This window comes from Moschus berezovskii, chromosome 20 (assembly GCF_049115385.1).
Source record: "Moschus berezovskii isolate FMDL1 chromosome 20, NW_MosBer_1.0, whole genome shotgun sequence".
Classification (NCBI taxonomy): domain Eukaryota; kingdom Metazoa; phylum Chordata; class Mammalia; order Artiodactyla; family Moschidae; genus Moschus; species Moschus berezovskii.
This window is the reverse complement of record NC_142479.1, coordinates 68,265,589-68,289,466: the sequence shown is the minus strand read 5'-3', so window position 1 is coordinate 68,289,466 and position 23,878 is coordinate 68,265,589. Positions and strand designations below refer to the sequence as shown.

At 54.8% G+C, this 23,878-nt stretch overlaps 2 protein-coding genes across 3 annotated transcripts in view; both read left to right on the top strand.

The window, feature by feature from the left end:
- Positions 1-442: 442 nt before the first annotated feature.
- DNAI2 (dynein axonemal intermediate chain 2) lies at positions 443-18,081 on the top strand. The gene is made up of 9 exons (XM_088828577.1): positions 443-603; positions 2,093-2,206; positions 6,884-7,023; positions 8,222-8,344; positions 12,031-12,254; positions 13,739-13,874; positions 14,464-14,610; positions 15,567-15,794; positions 17,280-18,081. The coding sequence occupies exons 1-9, from the start codon at positions 573-575 to the stop codon at positions 17,406-17,408; spliced, it is 1,272 nt and encodes a 423-aa protein (XP_088684703.1). The 5' UTR covers positions 443-572; the 3' UTR covers positions 17,409-18,081.
- A 4,744-nt stretch (positions 18,082-22,825) lies between these two features.
- Positions 22,826-23,878, top strand: part of KIF19 (kinesin family member 19) — a 28,748-nt gene continuing 27,695 nt past the window's right edge. For both annotated transcript variants that reach the window (XM_088829377.1, XM_088829376.1), the window contains exon 1: positions 22,826-22,960. In XM_088829377.1, coding sequence (XP_088685503.1) covers positions 22,922-22,960 — 39 coding nt within the window. In that variant the 5' untranslated portion in view covers positions 22,826-22,921. The remainder of the gene's footprint in view (positions 22,961-23,878) is intronic.

The following is a 23,878-nucleotide window of genomic DNA, read 5'->3' as shown; positions in this document are numbered from 1 at the left end:
TCCACTTACCTACTGAAGGGCATCTTAGTTGGTTCCAAGTTTTGGCAGTTGCAGATACGACTGCTGTAAACCTCTGCACGCAGCCTTTTGTGTGGACAGAAGTTTTCGATTCAGTTGGGCAAATACCAAGGACCACAATGGCCGGATCCTTCATCTTCCCTCATAGTTTAATATTAATGAGAGATTAAGCCTCAGGCTCAGAACTTTCAGCAAATGAAGACATCAGACCGAAATTAAAAATTTTATTTCCATTCTTTCTTTTTTTATTAGTTTTTCTTTGGAGTTGTGAGATCAGTTTTCCAATTAAGGGAGTCCTGGAGGCTTTGTTTTTAAAGTAAATTTCTCCTAGTGAATATTTAAAGACGTTTGAATTCTTTTAAGAAAAAAAATGAGCAAATATGAATAGGAAGTCTGGGGAGCCGGGCACTCCCATCTTCTGCCCTCTCGCCCTCCTCTAAAGGGACCCCCAGGAAATTAAGCGGCCGGCCACACACGTCTCCTGGCATCCCGATGGCAACAGGAAGCTGGCAGTGGCATATTCTTGCTTGAACTTTCAACGGGCGCCCGAGGGCATGAGCAACGAATCGTACATCTGGGACCTGGGTGAGGTGCAGAGGGGCCTGGGGACCCGGGAAGGAGAGGGAGCCAGGCAGAGGCCAGCAAACGCTCGGGGGGGGAGATGGAAGCAGTGGGCTTGTTGGGGAGCTGGGATCCCAGGGCCCTGGAGGAAGCCAATGTCTTGTCCTGTCCCTGCCTGGGTTCAGGTGCAGTCAGCCGAAGCCACAGCAGAAGCAGGAACTCCCTTCATTTCCAGATCCCTAATCAGGGCATTCAAGACCAGACCCCCTGGAGCCCCAACTCTGGGTCTCTGAAGAGCATATCGCAGAGTCCCCAGCAGACTGAGAAGGGCCCGGGGGGAGGGAAGGGGACCCTCCTGTCCCGCCTGTCCAGGCACTTGTCCCTAACGCCTGGCCAGTAGGGTAGTGTGTCCCCCGGCAGCAGGGACCACAGTTGACAAAGGGGCTCACTGAACAGGCAGAGCCTGGGAGGTGGCAGGTGAGGGGGCTCCACGCGCTCAGACCTCACTCATTGCTGGATTGTGAAAATGAACATTAGCTCTCAGCAGCGGTGCGGGTGCCCAGCACGGAGCCGAGCACTTTCCACTCCTGAGCCGCTCAGCAAACTCTTACTGCCGCCCCATGGGCTGACATTATTGTCCCTCCACCATTCTCCCTGCTCTGCAGACAGGGCAACTGGCTCACACAAGTCAGGGGAGAGTTAGCATTCTGTGAAAGCCTTAGGGCCAAAACCTCATTTTATACCGACCTGGGAAATGGGTTAGAATGACAGTCTCACTCACACACACACACACCACACAGACACACCACACACACACCACACACACACCACACACACCACACACACACACACACCACACACACACACACACCACACAGACACACACACACCACACACACACACACCACACACACACCATACACACCACACACACACACACCACACACACACCACACACACACACACCACACACACACCATACACACCACACACACACACACCACACACACACACACCACACACACACCACACACACACACACACACACCACACACACACACCACACACACACCACACACACACACACCACACACACCACACACACACACCATACACACCACACACACACACACCACACACACCACACACACCACACACACCACACACACACACACACACCACACACACACACACCACACACACCACACACACACCACACACACTACACACACACACCACACACACCACACATACCACACCCATACACCACACACACACGCACACACCACACACCACACATACACACCACTCACACACACTTGATTCCCAAAAAATAACATCTGTAGAAGAGCCTCTCGGGCTAGAGGCTGGTCACTGAGGACCAGAGGTTGCAGCCTGGAAAGGGGCTTCCTAGCTTAGCCCACCGCCCCGACCTGGACAAGGGGTTGAATTGTTTGACTGTCCTTTTCTTTCCACGTCTGGTGGTATATATATATTTTGTTCTGCCTTATAGAAAACCCCAACAGGCCAGAAATCACCCTGAAGCCGTCTTCTCCTCTTGTCACCTTGGAGTATAACCCCAAAGATTCCCACGTGCTCCTGGCAGGCTGCTACAATGGGCAGATCGGTAAGGAAGGACTTCCTCACCACCACCCAGGTGGTGTCAGCCCAACCTCCCCCCGGGCTCTGAGGCAGTGAGGCTCCACTGCGGTCCAGCCAGGGTCCACCTGCCAGGCTCCACCTGCCAGACCAGGCTTGCCGTGGAGGACAAAGGCAGGGGGGGATACTTGCTGCAGCTTTCAGGCGTCAAGGTGACGAGTTTTGCTGCTGCCTCATCGGTGTCTTCAGTTGTAAAAGTTCAAGTGAGTCTGAAGTCAGTTCAAAATTAAAAGTTAAGAAAAAGTAAACGTCAAGTGAAGTCAAGGAACATTTACTGTACCTACCCTGGACCAGGGCTTCCCTGGTGGCTCAGACGGCAAGGAATCCACCTGCAATGGGAGAGATGTGGGTTCGATCCCTGGGTTGGGAAGATCCCCTGGAGGAGGACATGGCCACTCACTCCAGTATTCTTGCCTGAAGAAGTCCAGGGACAGAGGAACCTGACAGGCTGCGGCCCATGGGGTCACAAAGAGTCAGACACGACTGGGCAACTAAGCACACAGCACACCCTGAGCCAGGCTAAGGCAACTAGAGGCCCAGGGGTGGTGAGATCACGGGGGCTCCATCTCCGGAGAGGCGGTCAGGAGAGCCTATGATGTGTGCTAAGTCGCTCAGTCCTGTCCGACTCTGCTGCGACCTCATGGACTGCACTCTTTAGGCTCCTCTGTCCATGGGATTCCCCAGGCAAGAATACTGGAGCGGGTTGCCATTTCTTTCTCCAGGGGATCTTCGCAACCCAGGGTTAGAACTCGCATCTCTTACGTCTCCTGCACTGGCAGGCGGGTTCTTTACCACTAGTGCCACCTGGGAAGCCCTTATATATAGCGTGAGTAATGCCAGCTGTACAGTGAGTGGAGATGGTGGGTCTTCCTCTTCTTTTTTTTGAAAGTGTTTGTGAAGAGTTGATATTCACTGTTCCCTAAATATTTGGTAGAATTTACCAGATGGCTGGTCTGAGGATTTTCCTTATTGGTGGTTTTAAAATAGAAAATTCAACCTCTTTATATGTTATAGGTCTTCTCATGTTTTCTATTTCTTCTTGGATCAGTTTTGATAGTTTGTGTTTTTCTAGAATTTTTGTGTTTCGTCCAGGTAATCTTATTTGTTGACATATAATTGTTCGTTCTCTTATAGTCATTTCATGTCTGTAAGGTTGGCAGTAATGTCTCCTATTTCTTTCCTGACCTTAGTAATTTGAATGTTCTTTCTTTTTCACTTGGTCAGTCTAGATAGGGGTTGGTAAAGTTTGTTTCCTTTTCAAAGAACAAACTTTATATTTTATTTTATTTTATTGATGTTTCTAAGTTGGCTTTTATTCTCCATTTCATTTATTTCCACCCTAATCTTTATTATTTCCTTCCTTCTGCTTACTTTGGGTTTAACTTGTTCTTCTTTTTCTGAATGTCTTAAAGTAGAAGGTTAGGTTATCGATTTGAGATTTTTAAAAATATGGATGTGCAAAGTTATAATTTCCCTCTGAGCACTGTTTTAGCTACACTGAGTTTTCATATGTGTGTTTCCATATTCATGCATTTTGTATTTTCTGATTTCCCTTTGAGCTCGCCTTTGACCCCCAGGTCATTTAGAAGTTGTTTGCTTTCTATATATTTGTAAACTGTCCACTTTTCCTTCAGTTACCGGTGTTTCTAGTTTTATTCTGTTATGGTAAGAAAAGATCCCTTTCGTGATTTCAGTCTTTAAACATCTCCTGAGACTTGCTTTATGGGATCTGTCCTGGAGAGTATTCCGTGCACTGGAGATGAATGTTTCCTGCTTGTTGCTGTCTGCAGCCAGAAAATTCCGCAGACTCTCCTGGAGGCTTCTGTGCGTGTGTTTGAGCAAACTTTCAACACACAGCCGGGCAGTTGTCAGTTCTGCCTTAGCCACTGCACCGAGCCTACAGGTCAGCCAGAGGTGAGAGCTGAGGGCCTTCTCAGTTCTTTCCAGTACTTGGGCCACCTGGTGTGAACATCTGACTCATTGGAAAAGACACTGATGCTGGGAAAGATTGAGGGCAGGAGGAGAAGGGGACAGAGGATGAGATGGTTGGATGGCACGGTGATGCCAATGCCAAACTCAATGGACATGAGTTGAAGCAACCTCTGGGAAATAGTGAAGGACAGCGAAGCCGGGTGTGCTGCAGTTCACGGGGTCACAAAGAGTCAGACGTGACTGAGCAACAACAAAAGTGTGCACACAGCCCTGGGACCTTCTAGTTTCCCGGGAACACATCAGAGCTTTTCAAACCCCTATGGACACCTCGCTCTCCAGCTTCTCCTCTGAAGCTTCTTGGTGAGCCTGTTGTTTGCCCCACCTGTTATCCACCACTTCCGGACACCACAAAGGTAATCAGCTGCCTGCAATTTTAATTATTTTCAAGATAGACTTGTTAAAAAGACCCTTTTCCCTGGGCAAGTTCTGAGTCAAGCTAAATATAGACAACTTTGCAAACGGGGAGGAGGTCTTCCAGGGAACCAGTAGACGGGTCAAACAGTGACAACTCTTTGAATAGGAGACTTTGAAAGAGCTCCAACTCCATTCTGCTCCATCCTGTGGCTGCCAAGATATTGGGTTTTTAACAGCAAGGCAGAGTGTTATTTTTCAAGGCTATCATAGAACTGGAGATTATAGCATCTTAACTGGGGCAAGCCAAAATGCAACAAAACTTACTGTTCTTATCAAGATTCAGTTATTTTTCTTGAATAAACACTCTGATTTGCTGTCAGCCTTTGGCTAATTTCCGGAGTTCTGAAAAAGTTGATTCTGACCACCGATTTTGCCAACATTCTCATGGCCTTTATGGAAGAGAGAATTCTCAGAGGTCCTTGCTCTGCTATTTTTGCTGGTGGGAGACCCAGAAAACTAATATTTAGATCTCATGTGAGCTCAGAAGAAAACCTGCCACGTGGCCGTAAAGTTTCCTACCTACCGGCCACCCCTGGCCTTGGAATAGCCAAACACTTAATCCTCCTGTTTGTGCCCCAGGCCGGACTCAACCAGGCATGATGAGGTTTCCCCTTCCGTCCAGGAGTAGGAGCCAGCACGGCTGGAAAACTTCTCAGGAACTCTCCCTGGTCAGAATGCCTCCTGGCCTCCTGCGACCTCTGCCCCCGCCTCCAGGGAGCCCCTCTGTGACGAAATAGAAGTGGACTCCCATCGAGTGAAGGTGTTGGTCGCTCAGCCGTGTCTGACTCTTTGTGATGCTATAGAGTATGCCTGGTGGGCTGCAGTCTGCGGGGTCGCTGAGGGTCGGACACGACTGAGCGACTTCACTTCCCCTTTTCACTTTCACACGTTGGAGAAGGAAATGGCAACCCACTCCAGTGTTCTTGCCTGGAGAATCCCAGGGACGGGGGAGCCTGGTGGGCTTCCGTCTATGGGGTCGCACAGAGTCGGACACAACTGAAGTGACTTAGCAGCAGCAGACTATAGCCCGCCAGGCTTCTCTGTCCATGGGATTCTCCAGGCAAGAATCCTCGAGTGGGTTGCCATGCCCTCCTCCAGGGGATCTTCCCACTCAGGAACCGAACCCGTATCTCTTATATGTCCTGCACTGGCCGGTGGATTCTTTACCACTAGCGGTGCCAGGGAAGCCCATAAATCTCCCTGCAACTTCATCTGGGTGCTGTCGCTCTGAAAGACAGAAACAGTCACTTGGCCGTGGTTTATTCAGGAGCCCTGCCTCGCTCATCACTCATAAGCCCTTTCAGTGGTTTTCCCTGCCAGCCCAGCCCAGCCCAGGCCCTGGGGTTCTGCTGTCAGTGAGAAAGACACAGTGGGACCTGCCCTCGAGCACTGCTTTGCCGGAACAGAGCGAACTGAGCTGAGAAAACCCGTTTCTGGGCCAGACTGGTGCAGGGCCAAATGCCTCAGACTTGGATTCCATAAATCAAGATTTATGGGCCGTGGACTTCTGTTGTTATGTTACAAAACCAGCTTTCCTAGAAACAGCTCTGAGGAATGGGGTGGGTCCTCACCATGCACTCGTGGGAAGATGAAGCCCGAATCCACCAGGACAGAGAAACAGATACAGACAAGCTTTGAGTCTTTCTCGGTAAAGCAGAAGAGATGAAGTCCTAATAGTGAATCCGAAGAAAGGATGCTCCCCCTCTGTGAGTTTCTTTTCCGGCCAGCAGCAGCAGAGGTACAGAGGCGAAAAGGGAACGAATGGATCCGACAGGAGAGGGCCGCCTGAGAGTTCTTACTTTACCCAGGGTGGAGGCGCTCCTCTCTCTTTCCCGGCCTCACTCCTGAAGCTCCTCCTCGATCTGAGTTCCTCCTAACTTCCTCCAGGAAGCCTTCCCTGACTGCCTCCCCGTGTCGCCCCATGGAGCAATCACAGCATGGGCTGTAACTTGGCAGATTTCCCTTCCCGTCTCCTAAGGACTGTGCCTGTCTGAGTCCCAGTGGCTTCCCCAGGGCCCAGCGTGATGCTCACCGCATGTTAGGGGCCCCGATAGAATGAATGAAGTGAGCTTCAGGGACTGGTAGGAAACGCAGGCTGGTTTGAACTTAGCCCTGATTCTTAAAAAAGCCCCGTACCTGTCAAACCAAGACAAGCAGCATCCCCCGATACCGTGTTCCCTGCGCTAAGACAGGAAGCCTATGCCCCCAGCACCCACTGCCTCGTCTCCTTCCCCGCCAGCCTGCTGGGACACGCGGAAGGGCAGCCTGGTGGCAGAGCTGTCCACCATCGAGTTCAGCCACCGAGACCCCGTGTATGGCACCATCTGGCTGCAGTCGAAGACAGGCACGGAGTGTTTCTCGGCATCCTCGGACGGGCAGGTAGGAGCAGCCAGGCGCTGGACGGGCAGGGAGTGGGGAGCAGCAGCGGTCACACGGTCCCCCATCGGGATGTTTCCTTTTGCGTTTCATTGTAAAATTGAGCAACAGGTAATAGATGCGTGTGGAACACGAGCCTAAAGGTACAGAAGGGCAGGCGGTGAAGCCCGTCCTCCCCCGCTGCCTTCAGCCTCTCCGTCTGCCTCCAGGGTCAGCGTCCGCATACAAAGCAGACGCGTGGGTCTTTGCACTCTTCCTACGCACCCTGCACGTTGATTTGCACTTGATGTTTTTCATTCAGCGTGTCTCAGAGATGATTTTTATATTTCATAAATTGCTGCCCCCTGCCTGTTAAGGACTTAATAAATTATGGATATGTTGTAATTTAAGTGGATTTTTAATAGTTTGTAGTGAATGTGTTGGAGGGGGTGAAATTTTTTGCTGGAGTGTAATTGCTTTACAATGCTATGTTAGCTTCTGCTGTACAACAGAGTGAATCAGCCATGTGGATGCACATATCCCCTCCCTCTTGAGCCTCCCTCCAGGTCACCCATCTCAGTCGTCACGGCGCCAAGCTGAGCTTCCTGTGCTATTTGGCAGGTTCCCACTAGCTGTCTAGTTTGCACATGGCAGTGTACTTATGTCAGTCCTACTATCCCAGTTCGTCCCATCTTCCCCTTCACTGCCAACGCCCACACGTTCCTCCTCTATGCCTGCATCTCTATTCCTGCCTTCAAATAGGCTCATCTGTACCATTTCCCCCCAGATTCCACATATATGCGTTAATATACGATACTTGTCTTTCTGCACAGAGTGTGTTTGCATATAGATTACTACACACACATGAAGCTCACACATACACGCTGCATACACATACGTTCCTGGCAGTGGAATTTCTGGGTCAAAGCGTATGTGCGTCTGAATGTTGCTATATATTGCCATATTGTGAGGGGTCTTCAAGGATACAGACTCCAGGGCTCACACCTGGCAGCTTTCACTCAGTAGGTCTGTGGTGAGGCCCTCTGCTTCTAGATTTGAGGGAGCTTGCCCAGAACTGATGATCAGCCAGGACTGTGGACCAGAGGAGCGATTCTCAAAGCACACCTGTTCCCTCGGTTGCTGGGTGTCAGACACCCAGGAAGGTGGAGAGGGTGAGAACTGCGGGACTCCAGGCCTCAAATCCGGCCCCTTCTCCCATCAGGTCATGTGGTGGGACATCCGGAAGTTGAGCGAGCCCACCGAGGTCGTCGTCATGGACATCACCAAAAAGGAGCAGCTGGAGCACGCCTTGGGGGCCGTCTCCCTGGAGTTCGAGTCCACTCTGGTGGGTGTCCCCTCCTCTGCCCTCCCCACCTTCCATGGCCGGGGCAGCCAGAGCCGAGGGCAGGCCCGTGGCTGCTGTATCAGAGGCTTGTGGGCCCCAGGCTGCTTAACCTTGTCATCGGGACGGTCCTCTGTGGTCCCCCTGGACCTGCGTGGTCTTTGCAAACACCTTCCAGCAGGGGGCAGCAGAGTAGAGGCAGAAAGCCCCTTCAATTCACCGAATTACCATCTGACGAGTGTCCCGGCCAATCAGAAGGCGAGCTTTCTGATTGCACGGGATTCCAGAGACGCTCCATTCCGTAAGAAGAGCCCTGTCCGGGATTAGCAGCCGGACTCCAGGCTCAGCCTCTGTCCCTGCCTCATGTCCTCCTGTGGGACCCTGGGCTGGCAGCTCAGCCCCTGGGGGGAAAGAAGAGGTGTTGGAGAGGAAGCTGAGCTCAGAGGAGGCTCCTGGGCAAACTGATCACAGACCTATGATGGCACTTAGTAAGTGAGGAGGGGCAGGAAAGAATCTGCAAAGCGGAGGGCTTCCCTGCTGATCCAGGTTAAGAATCCACCTTCCAATGCAGGAGACGCGGGTTTGATCCCCGGTCCAAGAACTGAGATCCAATATGCCACAAGGCAACTAAGCCCACACACCGCAACTCCTGAGCCTGAGTGCTGCACTTAAGACCCAACACAGCCAAATAAATGAGCTAAAAAAATAGAAGAAAAATAAAGAAGAAATAGTGGCCTCCCTGGTGGCTCAGTGGTAAAGAGTCCGCCTGCCAATGCAGGAGACTCAGGTTCGATCCCTGATCTGGGAAGATCCCACGTGCCATAGAGCAGCTAAGCCCGGGTGCCAAGATTATTGGGCCTGTGCTCCAGAGCCTGGAAGCTGCTACTGCTGAGCCCACCTGCGTAACTGCTGCATAACTTTAGCGTGACTGCTGAAGCCCGAGTGCCCTGGAGCCCATGCACCACCACACAAGACACTGCTGCTGTGAGAAGCCCATGCTCCACAGTGAAGAGTAGGCCATGCTCGCCACGACCAGAGAAAAACCCGAGTCACAGTGAAGACTCGGCACAGCCAGAAATAAAAACAGGAAGAATAGCAGAGTAGTCATGTGGATGTGTCCAAGGAGGGAGGCATCTGGAAGCTCAAATGAAGATTCCCTCCAAAGCAATAAAATGACCTTCCCAGAAGGCTCCTGGCCTGACACCCTCCTGGGATCATCACTGGTTTACCTCCAGGCCGACACCCTTCCCAGGCCCTTAGGAGGTGGACGTGCTCTGGCCTCACCCTCACCCTGGGAGTACCTCCCCCACCCCAAGCTGGGGGATGAATGTGGTGGGGGAGGTGGATGACAACTTTACTGAACATCCGCCACCCCTCCAAGCCCCGGGCACTGTGGGAGGGACTCATAAAAAGGTTCTGTCCTGGAACCAGAGATTTCTAGGCCACGTGCTAGATGCAGTGACCACACCATTGCTGGTCCCCACATGCCCCCGCCTTGTCGCTGAGTGGACACCGTGTGCTGGCCCCTTGTAACTGCCTGATGCAATGAGCTTGTGTAATCACCCCTGACCATCTTGTAAACTAATGGGATTATCATTATCCCAACTTTGCAGATAAACAAAACGAGTCTTAGTGGGGAAGTGAGTCACGTGCTCCAGAGCTTGGAGCAGCTGGGGCTCGAACCCAGGGCTCTGACTCCATGGCGGGGCTCTCCACACTCACCCCCACCGAGGGGTCTGAGGCATGAGGGCTTGTCTCCCTCCCTACTTGCCTTACTTTTCTGGGCCTCTCAAGCTCTCTCTCTTCACTTTCCCTAATGCGTTCCCCCCCCCCCCACCATTTATAGGGCTACCCCGATGGCTCAGCAGATAAAGAATCCTCCAGCAATGCAGGGGACACAGTAGACATGGGTTTGATCCCTGGGTTGGGAAGATCCCCTGGAGGAGGAGATGACAACCCACTCTAGTATTCTTGCCTGGAGAATCCCACGGACAGAAGAGTCTGGCGGGCTACAGTCCATGGGATCTCAAAGAGTCCAACACGACTAAGTGACTAAGCAAGCACTCCCTCCATTTGTAGCCCAGCCGTTCTTTCTAATTGTGGTTAAATAAAAAAAAAAAAAAAAAAAAAAATTTAAAAACACATAATGTAAAATGTACCACCTTAACCATTCTTTTTTTTTTAATTTTTATTTATTTGGCTGTGTCAGGCCTCAGTTGTGGCTTGCGGGCGGGATCTCCGTTGCATCGCGTGGGATCGTTCTTTGCAGTGCATCACCTCTCTAGTCGTGGTTTGTGAGCTTAGTTGCTCCATGGCATGTGGGATCCTAGTTCCCCGACCAGGGATTGAACCCCTGTCCCCTGCACTCAAGGTGAATTCTTAACCCCTGAACCACCAGGGAAGTCTCTACTTTGACCATTAAGTGGACAATTCAGTAGTGTTAAGTGTATTTACACTGTGGCTTTCCAGAACTAGAACTTTTTCATCTTGCAAAACAAACTCTGTACCCTTTAATCAACCAACTCCCCATCTTCCCTTCCCTCAGCCCCTTTGACTTTCTGTCTCTATGAAATTGACTTTTCTGGGTTTCTCATTCATTTTGGTGAATTCTTATTGTGTGTCTTTTTGTGATGGGCTCTTTTCGCTTAACACAATGCTCTCACGATTTATCTACAGTGGGGCACGTGGCAGAAGTTTCCTTTTTTTTTTTTTTGAGGCCAAATAGTACCACATTGTATGAATAGACTGGGGTTCCCTGGTGGCTCAGATGGTAAAGAATCTGCCTGCAGTGCAGCAGACCCAGGTTTGATCCCTGAGTCAGGAAGGCTCCCTGGAGAAGGGAATGGCTACCCACTCGTCTTCTTGCCTGGAGAATTCCATGGACAGAGGAGCCTGGCTGGTACAGTCCATGGGGTCACAAAGTCGGACATGACTGAGCGACTAACACCCACACACGTGAACAGACCACATTTTGGTTTTCCATTCATGAGGACACTTGGGTGGCTTTTACCTCTTAGCTGCTGTGAGTAAAGATGCTCTGGAGGGACTTCCCTGGTGGTGCAGTGACTCAGACTCTGAACTCCCAGTGCAGAAGCCTGGGCTCAGTCCATGGTCAGGGAACTAGATCCTATACGCCCCAGCGAAGACCCAGCCCAGCCAAACACTTTTCAAAGAACAAAGCAAAAAGCAAACAAAACACTCCAGCAACAATCGTTAGCCATGTGTGTACGGTGAAGCCCAGGTCTGCAGTGAGCAGTCGCTGGAGGCTGGAGGGGCTCTTCTCGACTCCTGGGCACAGTATTCATTCAGTCATCTCCTTTGTGTGTAAACAGACATTCAGGATCTTTTTCTGGCAGAATGCTTAGTGCACACGTGATGCCGCTTGAAGGGCTGGTGATGCAGCTCTAGGGAACAGATGACTGGGGGGGTGCTTCATTGCTCCTGAGGCCCTTGAACAGGTGCTAAAGAAGGGTGGGATCTGCTCAAGTTGATCAAGAGTGGGGGCAGCCCCCCAAAGAGGGCGGGGCACAGCCCAAGCAGAGGCTTGAAAGGCAAGGCACTTTCGGCACCTTTGGGCCCCCACCCCACAGGTCCCACCGCTCTGACCCCAGAAAGCTGCTCTCCCTGCCTGCTTAACCCTGAGCTGACGTTTCAGGGAGCCTTCCACTCACGCGTCACCCCCTCCACAGCCGACCAAGTTCATGGTGGGCACCGAGCAAGGCGTTGTCATCTCCTGCAACCGCAAGGGCAAGACGCCGGCCGAGAAGATTGTGTGCACCTTCTCAGGCCACCATGGCCCCATCTACGCCCTGCAGAGAAACCCGTTCTACCCAAAGAACTTCCTGACCGTCGGCGACTGGACCGCCCGCATCTGGTCAGAGGACAGCCGGGAGTCGTCCATCATGTGGACCAAGTGAGGGGGAGATTGGGGCGGGAGAGGGGTGCTGAGGCCGGACGAGACGGGAGGCCCGGCCCAGCCAAGGGGGGCTCTGAGCCTCTGTGCCTCCACCCATAAAAACGGAGAAGACGTTTCTCTCCAAACATCCAAGCTAATGCTGGGAAATAGCTTGATTCAGCAACTTCAGAAAGGCAATAAGCTTCAAACTGCCCATTCATCTGTTGATGGACACTGAGGTTGCCTCCATATCTTGACAATTGTGAATAATTTGGCACTGAACATGTTAGGGGGTCAGGTGTCTCTTAAAGATCCTGACTTCACTTCCTTTGGATAAAGACCCAGAAACGGGGGGCTTCCCTGGCAGTCCAGTGGTTAAGACTGCGTTCAGTGCAGGGGATGTGGGTTCGATCCCTGGTCAGGGAACTAAGATCCCACATGCTTCGCAGCCAAAAGAGGAAAAAGACCCAGAAACAGGACGTGGACCTTCTGTACTGTTTTCCATGGTGGTCGCACCAGTTTGCATTCCCACCAGCAGTACACAGGGTTCCCGTTTCTCCACATCCTCACCCACACTCATCTCTGGGTTTTCTAATAATTTAGCAGTCTTCACGGGTGTGCGGTGATACATCATTGGTTTTAGTTATCTTCCTCTGATGATTAGTGACTTCAGGCATCTTTTCACGTACCTGTCAGCTGTTTGTTTGTCGTCTTTGAAGAAACGTCTGTCCGTGTCCTTTGCCCGCTGTTTTAATTGGGTTATTTGGTTTGGTTTTGTTGTGCCACTGAGTTGTATGAGTGCCTTATATATTTGGGTTGTTAAACCTTTATCAGATATCTGGTTTGCAAATATTTTCCCCCATTCCTTAGGTTGCCTTTTCGTTCTGTTGACTGTTTCCTTCGCTCTGCAGGAGCTTTTTAATAGATACAATCCCACATACTTATTTTTGCTTTTGTTTCTTATGCTTTTGGTGCCAAATACAAAAATTCATTGCCAAGGCCACTGTCAAGGAACTTTTCCTCTCTGTTTTCTTCTAGAAGCTTTATGGTTTCAGCTCATATGTTTAAATCTTTAGTTCATTGTGAGTTCGGTCTTGTATATAACATAAGGGTCCAGATTCATTTTTTGCTGTAGAAATCTTTGAAAATCGAGGTTAAATCAAGTAGGCAGTATAGCCCTCTCTTCATCTGAATAGTGTGAACATTTCTGGGCAAATTTTCCTTCCTCTGACTCCTTTTCAAGTGAGTCTCATGGCCGGGGGACCAGGCCCAGGCCTGTGCCCTTGAGTTAGGTATAGAGAAACACCAGAGCCCTTTACAGTGCAAACTGGTGAGGCTGGCGTGGCTAGAAGTCAGACACCAGGAAGAACTTCCAGGCTGAGACCGAGGAGCTGGGGAGGGGCGGATGAGCAGGGTCTCAGCTCAGCAGGCTCTCCCTGCGTCCCAGTACCACCACCCCCCAACCTCCGGGGCCCCTGACCAGAGGTCCTGGCTCCCTACAGGTATCACATGGCTTATCTCACTGATGGCGCCTGGAGCCCCGTGAGGCCGGCAGTTTTCTTCACCACCAAGATGGACGGGACCTTGGACATCTGGGACTTTGTGTTCAAGCATTGCGACCCTGCCCTCAGCCTGAAGGTCACGTGTACCCCGCTCCCGGTGCATCCACGCCCTCAGAAGCCTGGCCTTTCCTCTCACCAGGCCTGTTCCTTCCGAAGCCTGGGCCCCAGCTCTCGGCAGCTGACCCTCCCAGCTGAGCCAGCCTTATCTTAGCAGCAGAGGCGGGGAAGAGACCTGCAGGCTGGGAAAGAGCAGGGCTGGGGAAACTGCAGAATGAAAGGGGCGCTGGAGGGCCTTCCCTGGCAGTCCAGTGGTTAAGACTCTGCCCTCCAATGCAGGGGGCACGGGTTTGATTCCTGGTCGGGAAACTAGGATCCACATGCCTGTCCGTGTGGCCGTAAAAAAAAAAAGGGAAGAAAGTGAGGGTGGACTGAAGGGGTGGGCGTGGTGGCTGGGGTAAGGTGGGAGATGAGGCTGGAGTGAAGGGTCTTGCAACCGACCTTAGGGTGTGGACCCCCTCCTGTGGGTTGAGGCTGAGTCCCCCTCGGTTGGGGAAGTCCCTAGGGGTGTTTGAATGGGGCTGCCAGCCTAAGCCTCCCCAAGAACCAGATGACCAGACGAGCTGAGGGTGACGTGGCTCCCCCGGGTCTGCCCGGCCCTCCAACAGGTCTGTGACGAAGCCCTCTTCTGCCTCCGGGTGCAAGACAACGGGTGCTTCATCGCCTGCGGCTCCCAGCTGGGGACGACCACACTGCTGGAGGTCTCGAATGGGCTGTGCACCCTCCAAAGAAATGAGAAGAACATGGCTTCCTCGGTAGGTGCGGGACCCCAGCTCCAGTCCTGGCCTGGCCCCCTGGCCGAGCAGGCTGGTCAGCAAAGGGCAGACACACTTCCACCGCCTCCTGGGAAGCAGATGGATGTTTGGGGGCGGTGGGAGGGTGGTCAGGGAACCGGCCTGAGAAATGGGTGTTGGCCGGGTCTGAACCCGCCCAGGCTTCACCGCTCAGGAAGCCCAGCGGCTCTGGGCAAGTCTCTTGACTTCTCCAGGCTTTGGTTTTCTTCAGCTGCAGATGCCTGCAGTGCGGGAGACCTGAGTTCGATCCCTGGGTCAGGAAGATCCCCTGGAGAAGGATATGGCAACCCACTCCAGAACTCTTGCCTGGAAAATTCCATGGACAGAGGAGCCTGGTAGGCTATAGTCCATGGGGTCGCAAAGAGTCGGACACGACCGAGCAACTTCACTTCAAACAGTATACATTTGGGGCAGCCGAGCCTGTCTGAGGAAGGCTTAGTCAATGCCAGTAGAGAGGCAGCTGGAAGGGACTGCTCGGGGGAAGGGGGTGCTGGGGGGCTGAGATCCGTCACCCTGGACGGGAGCCCTGGAGACGCCTCCCCAGAGCCATAGGGCACCCAGAGGGGTTGAAACACCCTGGTGCTGAGATCCTGGGAGGCCCTCCTGGCTCCACCTGGGCGTGCGGTCCCACCGCTGAGCTGGGCCTCCGGGGGCCCAGGGACGCCGCCTTGCACACTGCAGAGGGCATGCTTCACACTGGCATCAGGGACTTGGAACTCCTTAGAACTGCGTGACTTGGCATCCCTGCTCCCCTCCTGCCAGCCCCAGTATTTAACCCCCGCTTCCTTGCCATCGGCCCTGAGCAGGGCTCTGTGGGGCTGCCTTGAGCAGAGTGAGAGGAGCCCACCTGGCCCCCGCGCTGGGAGCCGGGGCTGCCCACCCCCTGCTCCCACGGCCTCCCTGTCCCCGTGCCCCAGATATTTGAGCGTGAGACGCGGCGGGAGAAGATTCTGGAGGCCAGGCACCGCGAGATGCGCCTGAAGGAGAAGGGCAAGACCGAGGGTCGCGACGACGAGCTCAGGGAGGAGCTGCCCGCCTTGGACCTGGAGGAGCTGGTCGCCAAGGCCGAGGAGGAGTTCTTCGATATTGTCTTCAAGGAGCTGAAGAGGAAGGAGGCGGAAGCCATGAAGAAGAAGCCCAAACCTGTAGGGGCCTCGCATGGGGGCTCAGGGCAGGGGCGGGGGATGGGCAGGAGGGAGCCAAGGGGCCCCACCAAGCGGACCTTCCTTTGTCCATCTGGCAAATGGGGAGAGTGACTCCCTTCCTCCCGGAGAATTCTAAGTCTCCAAACAATTCAAAGTCTTCCAGCTCCCTGAGCTTCTCGGAATCCTCTGTCCACACCCCAGAGGGCACCTTGAACTCCATGCATGTGACCAACTGGATGAGGACCCAGGGTTCCATGAGCTGTGAAAGGAGAGGGGGCCTGGAGGGCACAGAGCGGGCTGTGAGGTCTGTGGTGACCCCGCCTGGCGTGAGGGGGTGAGACTGGTCCTGAGCTCGGCCATCCACGCAAAAGAGTTGGCCCAACTTAGAGTCGACTAGACAGCAGCCCTGTGCCAAAGCACTTTCTGGCTGTGTCGCCCGGGCAGATCACTTCTCTTCTTAATTCCTTCACTTTCATCTGGAACAGGAGGAGGCTGAGTGATGAAGGTGGTGTCTGGTCACCTTCCAGACCCTCCTGGGTACCAGGGGACCAAGGAAGGAAAAGATGTGGTCTGCCTGGACCGTTACCTTCAGGGGCCTAGGGATAAGATGCTAAGATGCCAAAGAGTAAAAGCCCAGCGTGCCAGGGAGAAGAACAAGTGAGCGTGGAACAGCGTCTGTCCTTGTCGGCAAGACTGGCTACCTTGTTAGGGGAGGCAGGAAAACATACAGAGCAGTTCGAGGGCTTTCCTGGCGGTCCAGTGGTTAAGACTCCATGCTTCCACTGCAGGGGGTGTGGGTTCTATCGCTGGTCAGAGAACTAAGATCCCGCGTGCCACTCAGCCAAAAAAAAAAGTATTGAGAAGTTCGAGACAGTGACAACAGCGTTGAAGCAGGGGTGAGGCCATCACCGGCCCGTGAAGCCAGCCCCCAGCAGCAAGAGGGACTGGGTGGCCAGTCCTCAGGCAGTAAGGGAGTGGCCAGGTCCGAAGGAGGGTGAGCACGTGGAGGAGCTGACGGGTTCCGTCTCATGACTGCTCCCTGCATCCGTCTCCCTGTCGCTGGGGCTTGAGACAGGCGGTGACTTCTGTGGGCACATTTTGCACCTGGAAGCAGTCGGATCTGAGCAGCCTTTTTCTCACACCATCTGGTGGTCCAGGGCAGGGGTGGGGGGTGCAGTCAAGGCGAGGCTGGAGTCTCGGGTTTTTGACCCCATAGCCCGGGCCTCCCCACAGCTGTCCACACTGGGCCCTCCCGGAGGTCTGCAGACAAAGTGCAAGGCGGCCACTGACTCTGTGCCTGCTGTCCCCTGACTGTGCTCCCACCGTGGCTGGAGCACTCTGGATGGAGACACTGACTCTCAGAAGGGCTCACGCTTCACAGAGCCTGGCCCCTCCCGCTGCCACTCGCCACGGGCTTCCTGGGTTAACGTCAGGTGCGAGGTTAGGCCTGTCCCCCACCAGCGAGTCTCTGCTGTCTTTCCGTAGGTGAAACAGCCAAACCAGGAGACAGATGAGGAGGTGCAGGGAGAGGAAGAAGCGGAGGAAGAAGGAGGCGACGGTGAAGGGGAGGAAGGAGGCAGTGAAGAGAGCCCAGCGCCGGGAGGCCAGCCCTGACCGGAGCCCGGCTCTCACGCGTGCCCGTATCCCGTCTCAGGGCACCGCCCTGGTGTTACAAGTGGGAGCTGACCGCCTTCCTTAAAGGGGACGGGAGGGGCACAGGGACTCCGACCCAGCCCCCTCGCCCTACAGATCCCCAGTCCCCAGTGACTCCCCGAGACCCCTCGGAGGGAGGGAAGGGGTGCAGGTTCATCCCCAAGCTGGTCCCCAGCCAAGCTCAGCCTGCTCCCCTAACCCCATTGTCCCTGTGGATTCAGCTTCTCGAGGGCTGTCCCGACAAGCCTTTCCCTTCACAAGCCTGCAGCGCCTCCCCCGGGCTGGGCACAGCCACCGTGGGGTCTCGGGAAAGCCTGTTGGTGGGGAGGGGGGTCTCTCATTCCCCCTTACTGAACCTCCCCACCCACGTGCGGCTGGGAAACACACAGCCTGTCCACTTCTAAGATGTCTTTCCAAGCAACTTCCCTGGGAGATGTTTACCTCCAAGAGGGTGAGAGACGACGGGTGAAACAAGCCAGGTGAATACAGCGAGCTCTCTGCTGTCTTCGTGCTCCTAAAGTTAAATTGTCAATAATAACAATGACAGCACTAAAGGTTAGTGCTCACGACGCCTCCTGTACTCAGAGCTTTTCAAGTTATCTCTGTCGTTCTTTTGATAAAGTCGCCGGAAGGTTTCTGCTCTGACTATTCCTCCTCAGCAGAGGGAGAAACGGGTTCTGGGAGACAAGGTGGGCACATCCCAGGTGACCGGGCTCATGAGGGTCGGTGCGGGGATGGGAGCCCAGGCAGCTCGCCGTGAGCCTGCAGGGCCGGTGACCACAGGCTGGGTGCTATGCAAGGTCCTCGGGGGCTGCAGCATGGACGGTGGGCTGCCCTGAAACCACGGCAATGCAGAGCGTTCAGCGACCAGAGAGCGATTCAGAAGCCAGCCTGCGCCAGAAGTCCCAGACCGTCGTTCAGTCTGCAGGTGTCCGCTGGTCCCAAAGGTGACCGGAAGTGCCCTTTTAAAGGCCACCTGTGTTAAGGATCTCATTGGGGAAGGACCCAGGGTCAGCCACCCCTTGTGCCCAAAGAGGAAAAAAAAATCCAGTTGCCAATATAAAACAGTCATCAAGGGGCACATGGATTGAGCACTTGATCTTTGCAATAGCCCCAGAAGGGGTGATATTACCACCTTCAATCCCTGAGTCACCACGTGCCTGCCGAGCAAGACCCCGAGGGAGGGGGCTGCCCGAGTCTCGTGGGAGCAAGTGGCACAGCGGGGACCCCAGAGCTTATGCCTTTACACACCCCATTCCTCGGTCTCCCAGGAGGAAGAAGGGGCCGGCCTGCCTGCATCCAGGGAGGGGCCACTGGCACATCCCACATCCTGCTTTGTGGGGTCTCCTGTAATGGGCCCCTCACTGCAGGAGATGCAGGGAGCCCCAGAACTGCCCGACGAAAGTCAGCAGTTTCAATGACAGGGCAAGGGGGGTGATTTTGCCTTCAGTGGGACACTTGGCGACGTCTGGGGACATTTTGATTTTTTAAATTAATTGATTAATTTATTTTTGGCCACTCTGGGTCTTCGTGGCTGCGCACAGCCTTTCTCCAGTTGCTGAGGGCAGGGGCTCCTCTCTAGCAGCAGTGCTTAGGCTTCCCATTGCGGTGGCTTCTCTCGTCGAGGAGCACGGCCTCTGGGCACTCGGGCTCAGTGGTTGGTAGTGCATGGGCTCAGTTGCTCTGTAGCATGTGAAATCTTCCTGGGCAGGGGTCAGACCCATGTTCCCCTGTACTGGCAGGCAGATTTGTAACCACAGGACCATCAGGGGAGTCCTGGGGACATTTCAGATGGACATAACCACTCGGAGGGCGCTACTGGCATCCCGTGGATAGAAGCCACAGATGCTGCTAAATATCCTAGGGTGCACAAGACAGTCGACACCACAGTGAATCATCCCACCCAAGATGTCAACAGCGCGAGGTCAAGAAGCCCTCACTTACGGAAAACAGTCTATCCAAATGAAATCTCCTGGAGAAAGTCGGAGCTCCCTGCACTGGCCCTGGGCACACTGACGGACCGCTGTGTGAGATGCTCAGCCAATGAACTCCCAGGGAGCGTACTGCCTCGCTGTACCAGAATTTGGGCCTCTGGCTGGTGCTGGCCAGGGTGGGCCACCTCTGGGGTCTCAAGCCCTTCACTGTGGTGCAGACGTGCCGTGGTGCCAGACGGCATTTGAGGAACGGGTGTGGGACGGAGAGGCGGTCCCCGCGGACAGCACGGGGTAAAGGGCGTCGTGGGCTCTGAGATGCGACACCCGCCATCGCCCGTCCTCACCGACGGCCATGCGCCTTCTCGTTCGTCAGCCTCCTCTGGAGCCTGCTGCCTAGTCTTCCCCTATGGGGAGCAAGACAAACCATGACGCATCACTGGAGACCCAGACACTGCTGGAAAGACCTGGCACGTGGGCGTGGAACGTGGATGACGGCGCCTGGGTGTGGGGACCAAGCAGGACGGGAGGGTGGCAGAAGCAGCGGCCGGACCAGTGTGTCCACAGCAGTTAAGGCCCCCCACCCTGGGTCCATGCACACCCGGGGGAGAGTCTGCTTCCTCCCGGACCTGTGTTCCTCTCTGCCAACCTGATCGATTACAATGCTGCTGGCCAACAACACACAGCTGCTGCCATGGCAGCCCTGGGTGCTCCGGGGGAGTCATGGCCCCACGGTCCCTTCTGCGGGGCAACTGTGTTCTGTGGGCCCCAGGGCGGGACTCTGAAGAAGGATCTCCTTGCCTTTTGTTAGAAACCAAGTGCTCCCCAGGGTCCAGAGGCCCCTGAGATGGCACTGGCCCCAGGGGAGGCAAAGAGGGCTGCTAGGAACGGCTGTTCTCTGTCTCCCAGAGACAAAAGCCTGCTTCTGCTTCCAGGTCGGAGCATATCTTTGAAAAATGGGGGAGACAGCAGGCAGGGGGCCCAGGAGGCCGTGATGCCGTCCAGGTGAGAAGAGGTAAAAGCTGGAGCCCAGGGCGTGAGGCCAGGAGATGACAAGGAGGAGAAACACTTGCCGAAGTAGAACCGCCAGGATCAGAGTAGAGTCTGGGTTAGGATTCGGTGCTTCCACTGCCAAGGGCCAGGCTTGATTCCTGGTCAGCGGACTAAGATCCCGCATGCCACATGGTGTAGTCGAAAGAGAAGAGGACTTCCCTGGTTGTACAGTGGATAAGACTCTGCCTGCCAATCCGGGGGACACGGGTTCTATCCCTGCTCCGGGAAGATCCCACATGCTGTGGAGCAACTAAGCCCAGGCATCGCAACTACTGAGCCTGTGTCTAGAGCCCAGGAGCCGCAACTACCGAGCCCACGAGCCACGACTACTGGAGCCACTGCACCTGGAGTCTGTGTCCCTCAACAAGAGAAGCCCTGCAACGAAGGATGTCCCCCACTCGGAGCGACGAGAGAAAGCCCGCGCAAAGCAATGAAGACCGAGCACAGCCACAAATAAGTACACTTAAAAATATATATATTTACGTAAAGAAAATGAATGGAGAGGCTGAGAGGAAAGGGGAAATCAAAGACGACTTAGAGGTGCAGGGCTCTCGAAGACAGCGGTGTCGCTGACAGAAATACCAGAGTCAAGCAGGGAACGTCTGAGAATAGAGAGCACTTTGTGATGAGTTAGGATGCAAGTAGGATGGGCTGGGACTGACTGCTTAGAAGCTGCTCTTATTGTGACGAGCATGGGCCATCCTGGGTGGGATTTGTGCATGAGGAGGAAAAGAAAAGAGAGAAATAGCTATAGTGTAATTAATTAGAGGCCTCTCATACTGACCCAAACAGATACGATTCAGGGGGTCTGAAACGCAAGCCTAGATGGTATTTTTTTTTTTTTCTTTCAACACATTTTGGATCTTCCTTTTTTTTTTTTATTTCACCCTCGCCATGCTCTTTGTTCCCCAACCAGGGATTGAACCTGGCCCTCGGCAATGAAAGCACAGAGTCCTAGCCACTGGACCACCAGGGAATTCCCTGGAAAGTGTTTTTGATCCAGATGATCCATCTTCAAACGTACCTGCTTCTCAGGGCCGCTCACCCACTTGCAAACCAGCCAGCTTCTGTGCGAAGTCCCAGGAGCAGCCTGGGCCAGAGAACGGGACGAAACCTTGGGAGCTCCTGCAGGAGTGTTTGGTTTCCACCAGGCTATCCTCGGTTTATCTATCAACTCCAAGGCCATGGGCAGGTTCCTGACACTGTTTATTAATAACTGTACCTAACACAAGCTCCTCGGGGGCATCCAGGGAAGCCAGTCCCAGAGCACAGGCTGGCATCATGTTCTGGATGTGTGCCAGGCCGTCTGAGACAGTCCCGGGGGATGAGCAGCTTACCTGCTCCTTAAAGGGGGAATGAACCTCACTGGATGCCCCTCGCCCAGTCATGGCGGGGGAGGGGCTGCCAGGCTCAACTTCAGGAGAAGACAGGAACCTGGCTCCAGGAGGTTCAGCAGGTTGGATGCGAGGTGGGACCAGAATCCTGTTTTCCCGGGGCCTCCTGAGGCCAGGAATCTTTCCACTGTGCTCCCTGCAGCTGTAATCACTGTTGTTCCCACCAAGGACGGGGACGACAGTGTTTGACTTGCACTTTCTTGCACAGTATGGTGGCTCTTGGGCTGTCCTGGTGGCTCAGCGGTAAAGAATCCGCCTGCAATGCAGGAGATGCCAGTAGACACAGGTTCGATCCCTGGGTCGGGGAGATCTCCTCGAGAAGGGAATGGCTACCCACTCCAGTACTTTCGCCTGAATAATTTCAGGGACAGGAGCCTGGTGGGTTACAGTCCATGGGGTTGCAAGAGAGTTCAACACGGCTTAGCGACTCAACAACAACACTGTGGGTCTTACAGCAGGCAGGGAGCCAGAAGGCACACAGACCCACCCATCTTGGCCTAGACGCTGGGTTTACCCATCAGGTCTTGTTAAAGGGGCTCTTCTGTGACAACCCAAGTGATACAGGCGTTCCCCTGCACGTGCGCCAGCGGGCTGCCCGGGCATCCTCCTCGCCCGCTCTGTCACTGGACACTTGGTGAAGACACCGCGCCAGCGACACGAGCCTCAGCCGCGGTGCCCGCAGCGCCCATGGAAACATGAGGCTGCCCGCCGCCGCGCGGGGGACGCTGAGAGTCGGACGGACGGACGGGCAGGCGGACGGGGCAGCGGATGCGCGTGGCCCGAGCGGGCGGAAGGCAGGGGGCGCGGGCGCCCACGGAGCGGAGGGCCCGGGGGTGGCCCAGGCCGACGCTCGCCGGGAAAGCGGCGCAGGCTCGGCGGCCTCCCGGCGGAGACGGCCGCCTCCCGTTGGCCGCGCGAGGGGGGCGGGTCGCCGTCGGGGCCGCCCCGGGCCCCGCCCGCCCCGGTCCGCGCCCTGGCCGCGCGCGCCCTGTTGGTTTCGGGTTGTCAGGCAGCGGCCGCGCGGGATCGGCGGCGGTGGGCGTGCGGCTCTGCCCTGCCCGCGATCTCGGCCTGAGCCCTTCCGCCCGCCGCAGGCATGAAGGACAGCGGGGACTCCAAGGACCAGCAACTCATGGTGAGACCCGGTCAGCCTCCTCCTCCCCGACCCCATCTCCGGCCCCCAGAACCCATACCCTGCCGGCGGCCCCCAGACCGTGTTGGGTGTTTCCACTAAGAGGATACTTAAGACCAGGCGCTGCGACGGTCCAGAGCAACTTTGCCAAGTCGTGGATATCAAGAAGGAAGGCATCCTGGCCACCCTGCTAAGACCTGAGAAGTTAGCCAGGCTTCAGGCCCAACCCCCTTTACACCTTCCCACCAGGGGATACCCTGCGGCCAGACTGCTTTCTGATTGCGAAGAGACAGGGGCAGGGGGCACCTGACCCATCTTCCGGAAAAGGAAAGTGGAGGTTCCCTGGTGAATGAGGGTACCCGGGACTGGTGGGGTCAGGAGGTTAGAGTGTTTGGGGGACCATAGGTGGGCAAGAGTCCCCACGTGCCAGAGGAGCGGGCACAGGATTGAGGGTGGCTGGTTATTGAGTTGCTGTCCATGTCAGGACTCTAAATATTTCAGAGAAGTGCTGGAAGCCACCGAGATGGCCCCCAAGGGCCCTGGGGCCTGGGGCAGAGGAGGAGGTGTAAATGGGGGTTCAAGAAGCAGCTAGAGGCAAAGACAGATCTCTGATTATCAGCAGGGCCAGGTCAGAATGATGGGGGTGGGGGAGACTCAGTGACCCCAAGGCCGATGCACCCTCCCAGCCCCTAACTTCTGAGATCTGGGGAAGCTCCTCCACCACCAGCGGGTGGGTGATGATGTAACCGGAGGATAAGGCAACCCCAGAGACTCCTGCCTCTCTAGGTAGGGCAAGCTCTCTGCTGCGAAGACGTACCTCGGCCTCAGGCCCCCCCAGCAAGCCCAGGGCTCTGGAACATCCTGTCTGGCAGTTTAGAATTGTCTCTTTGCACATGGCTTGCCTTGGCAGGTGTGGACAGA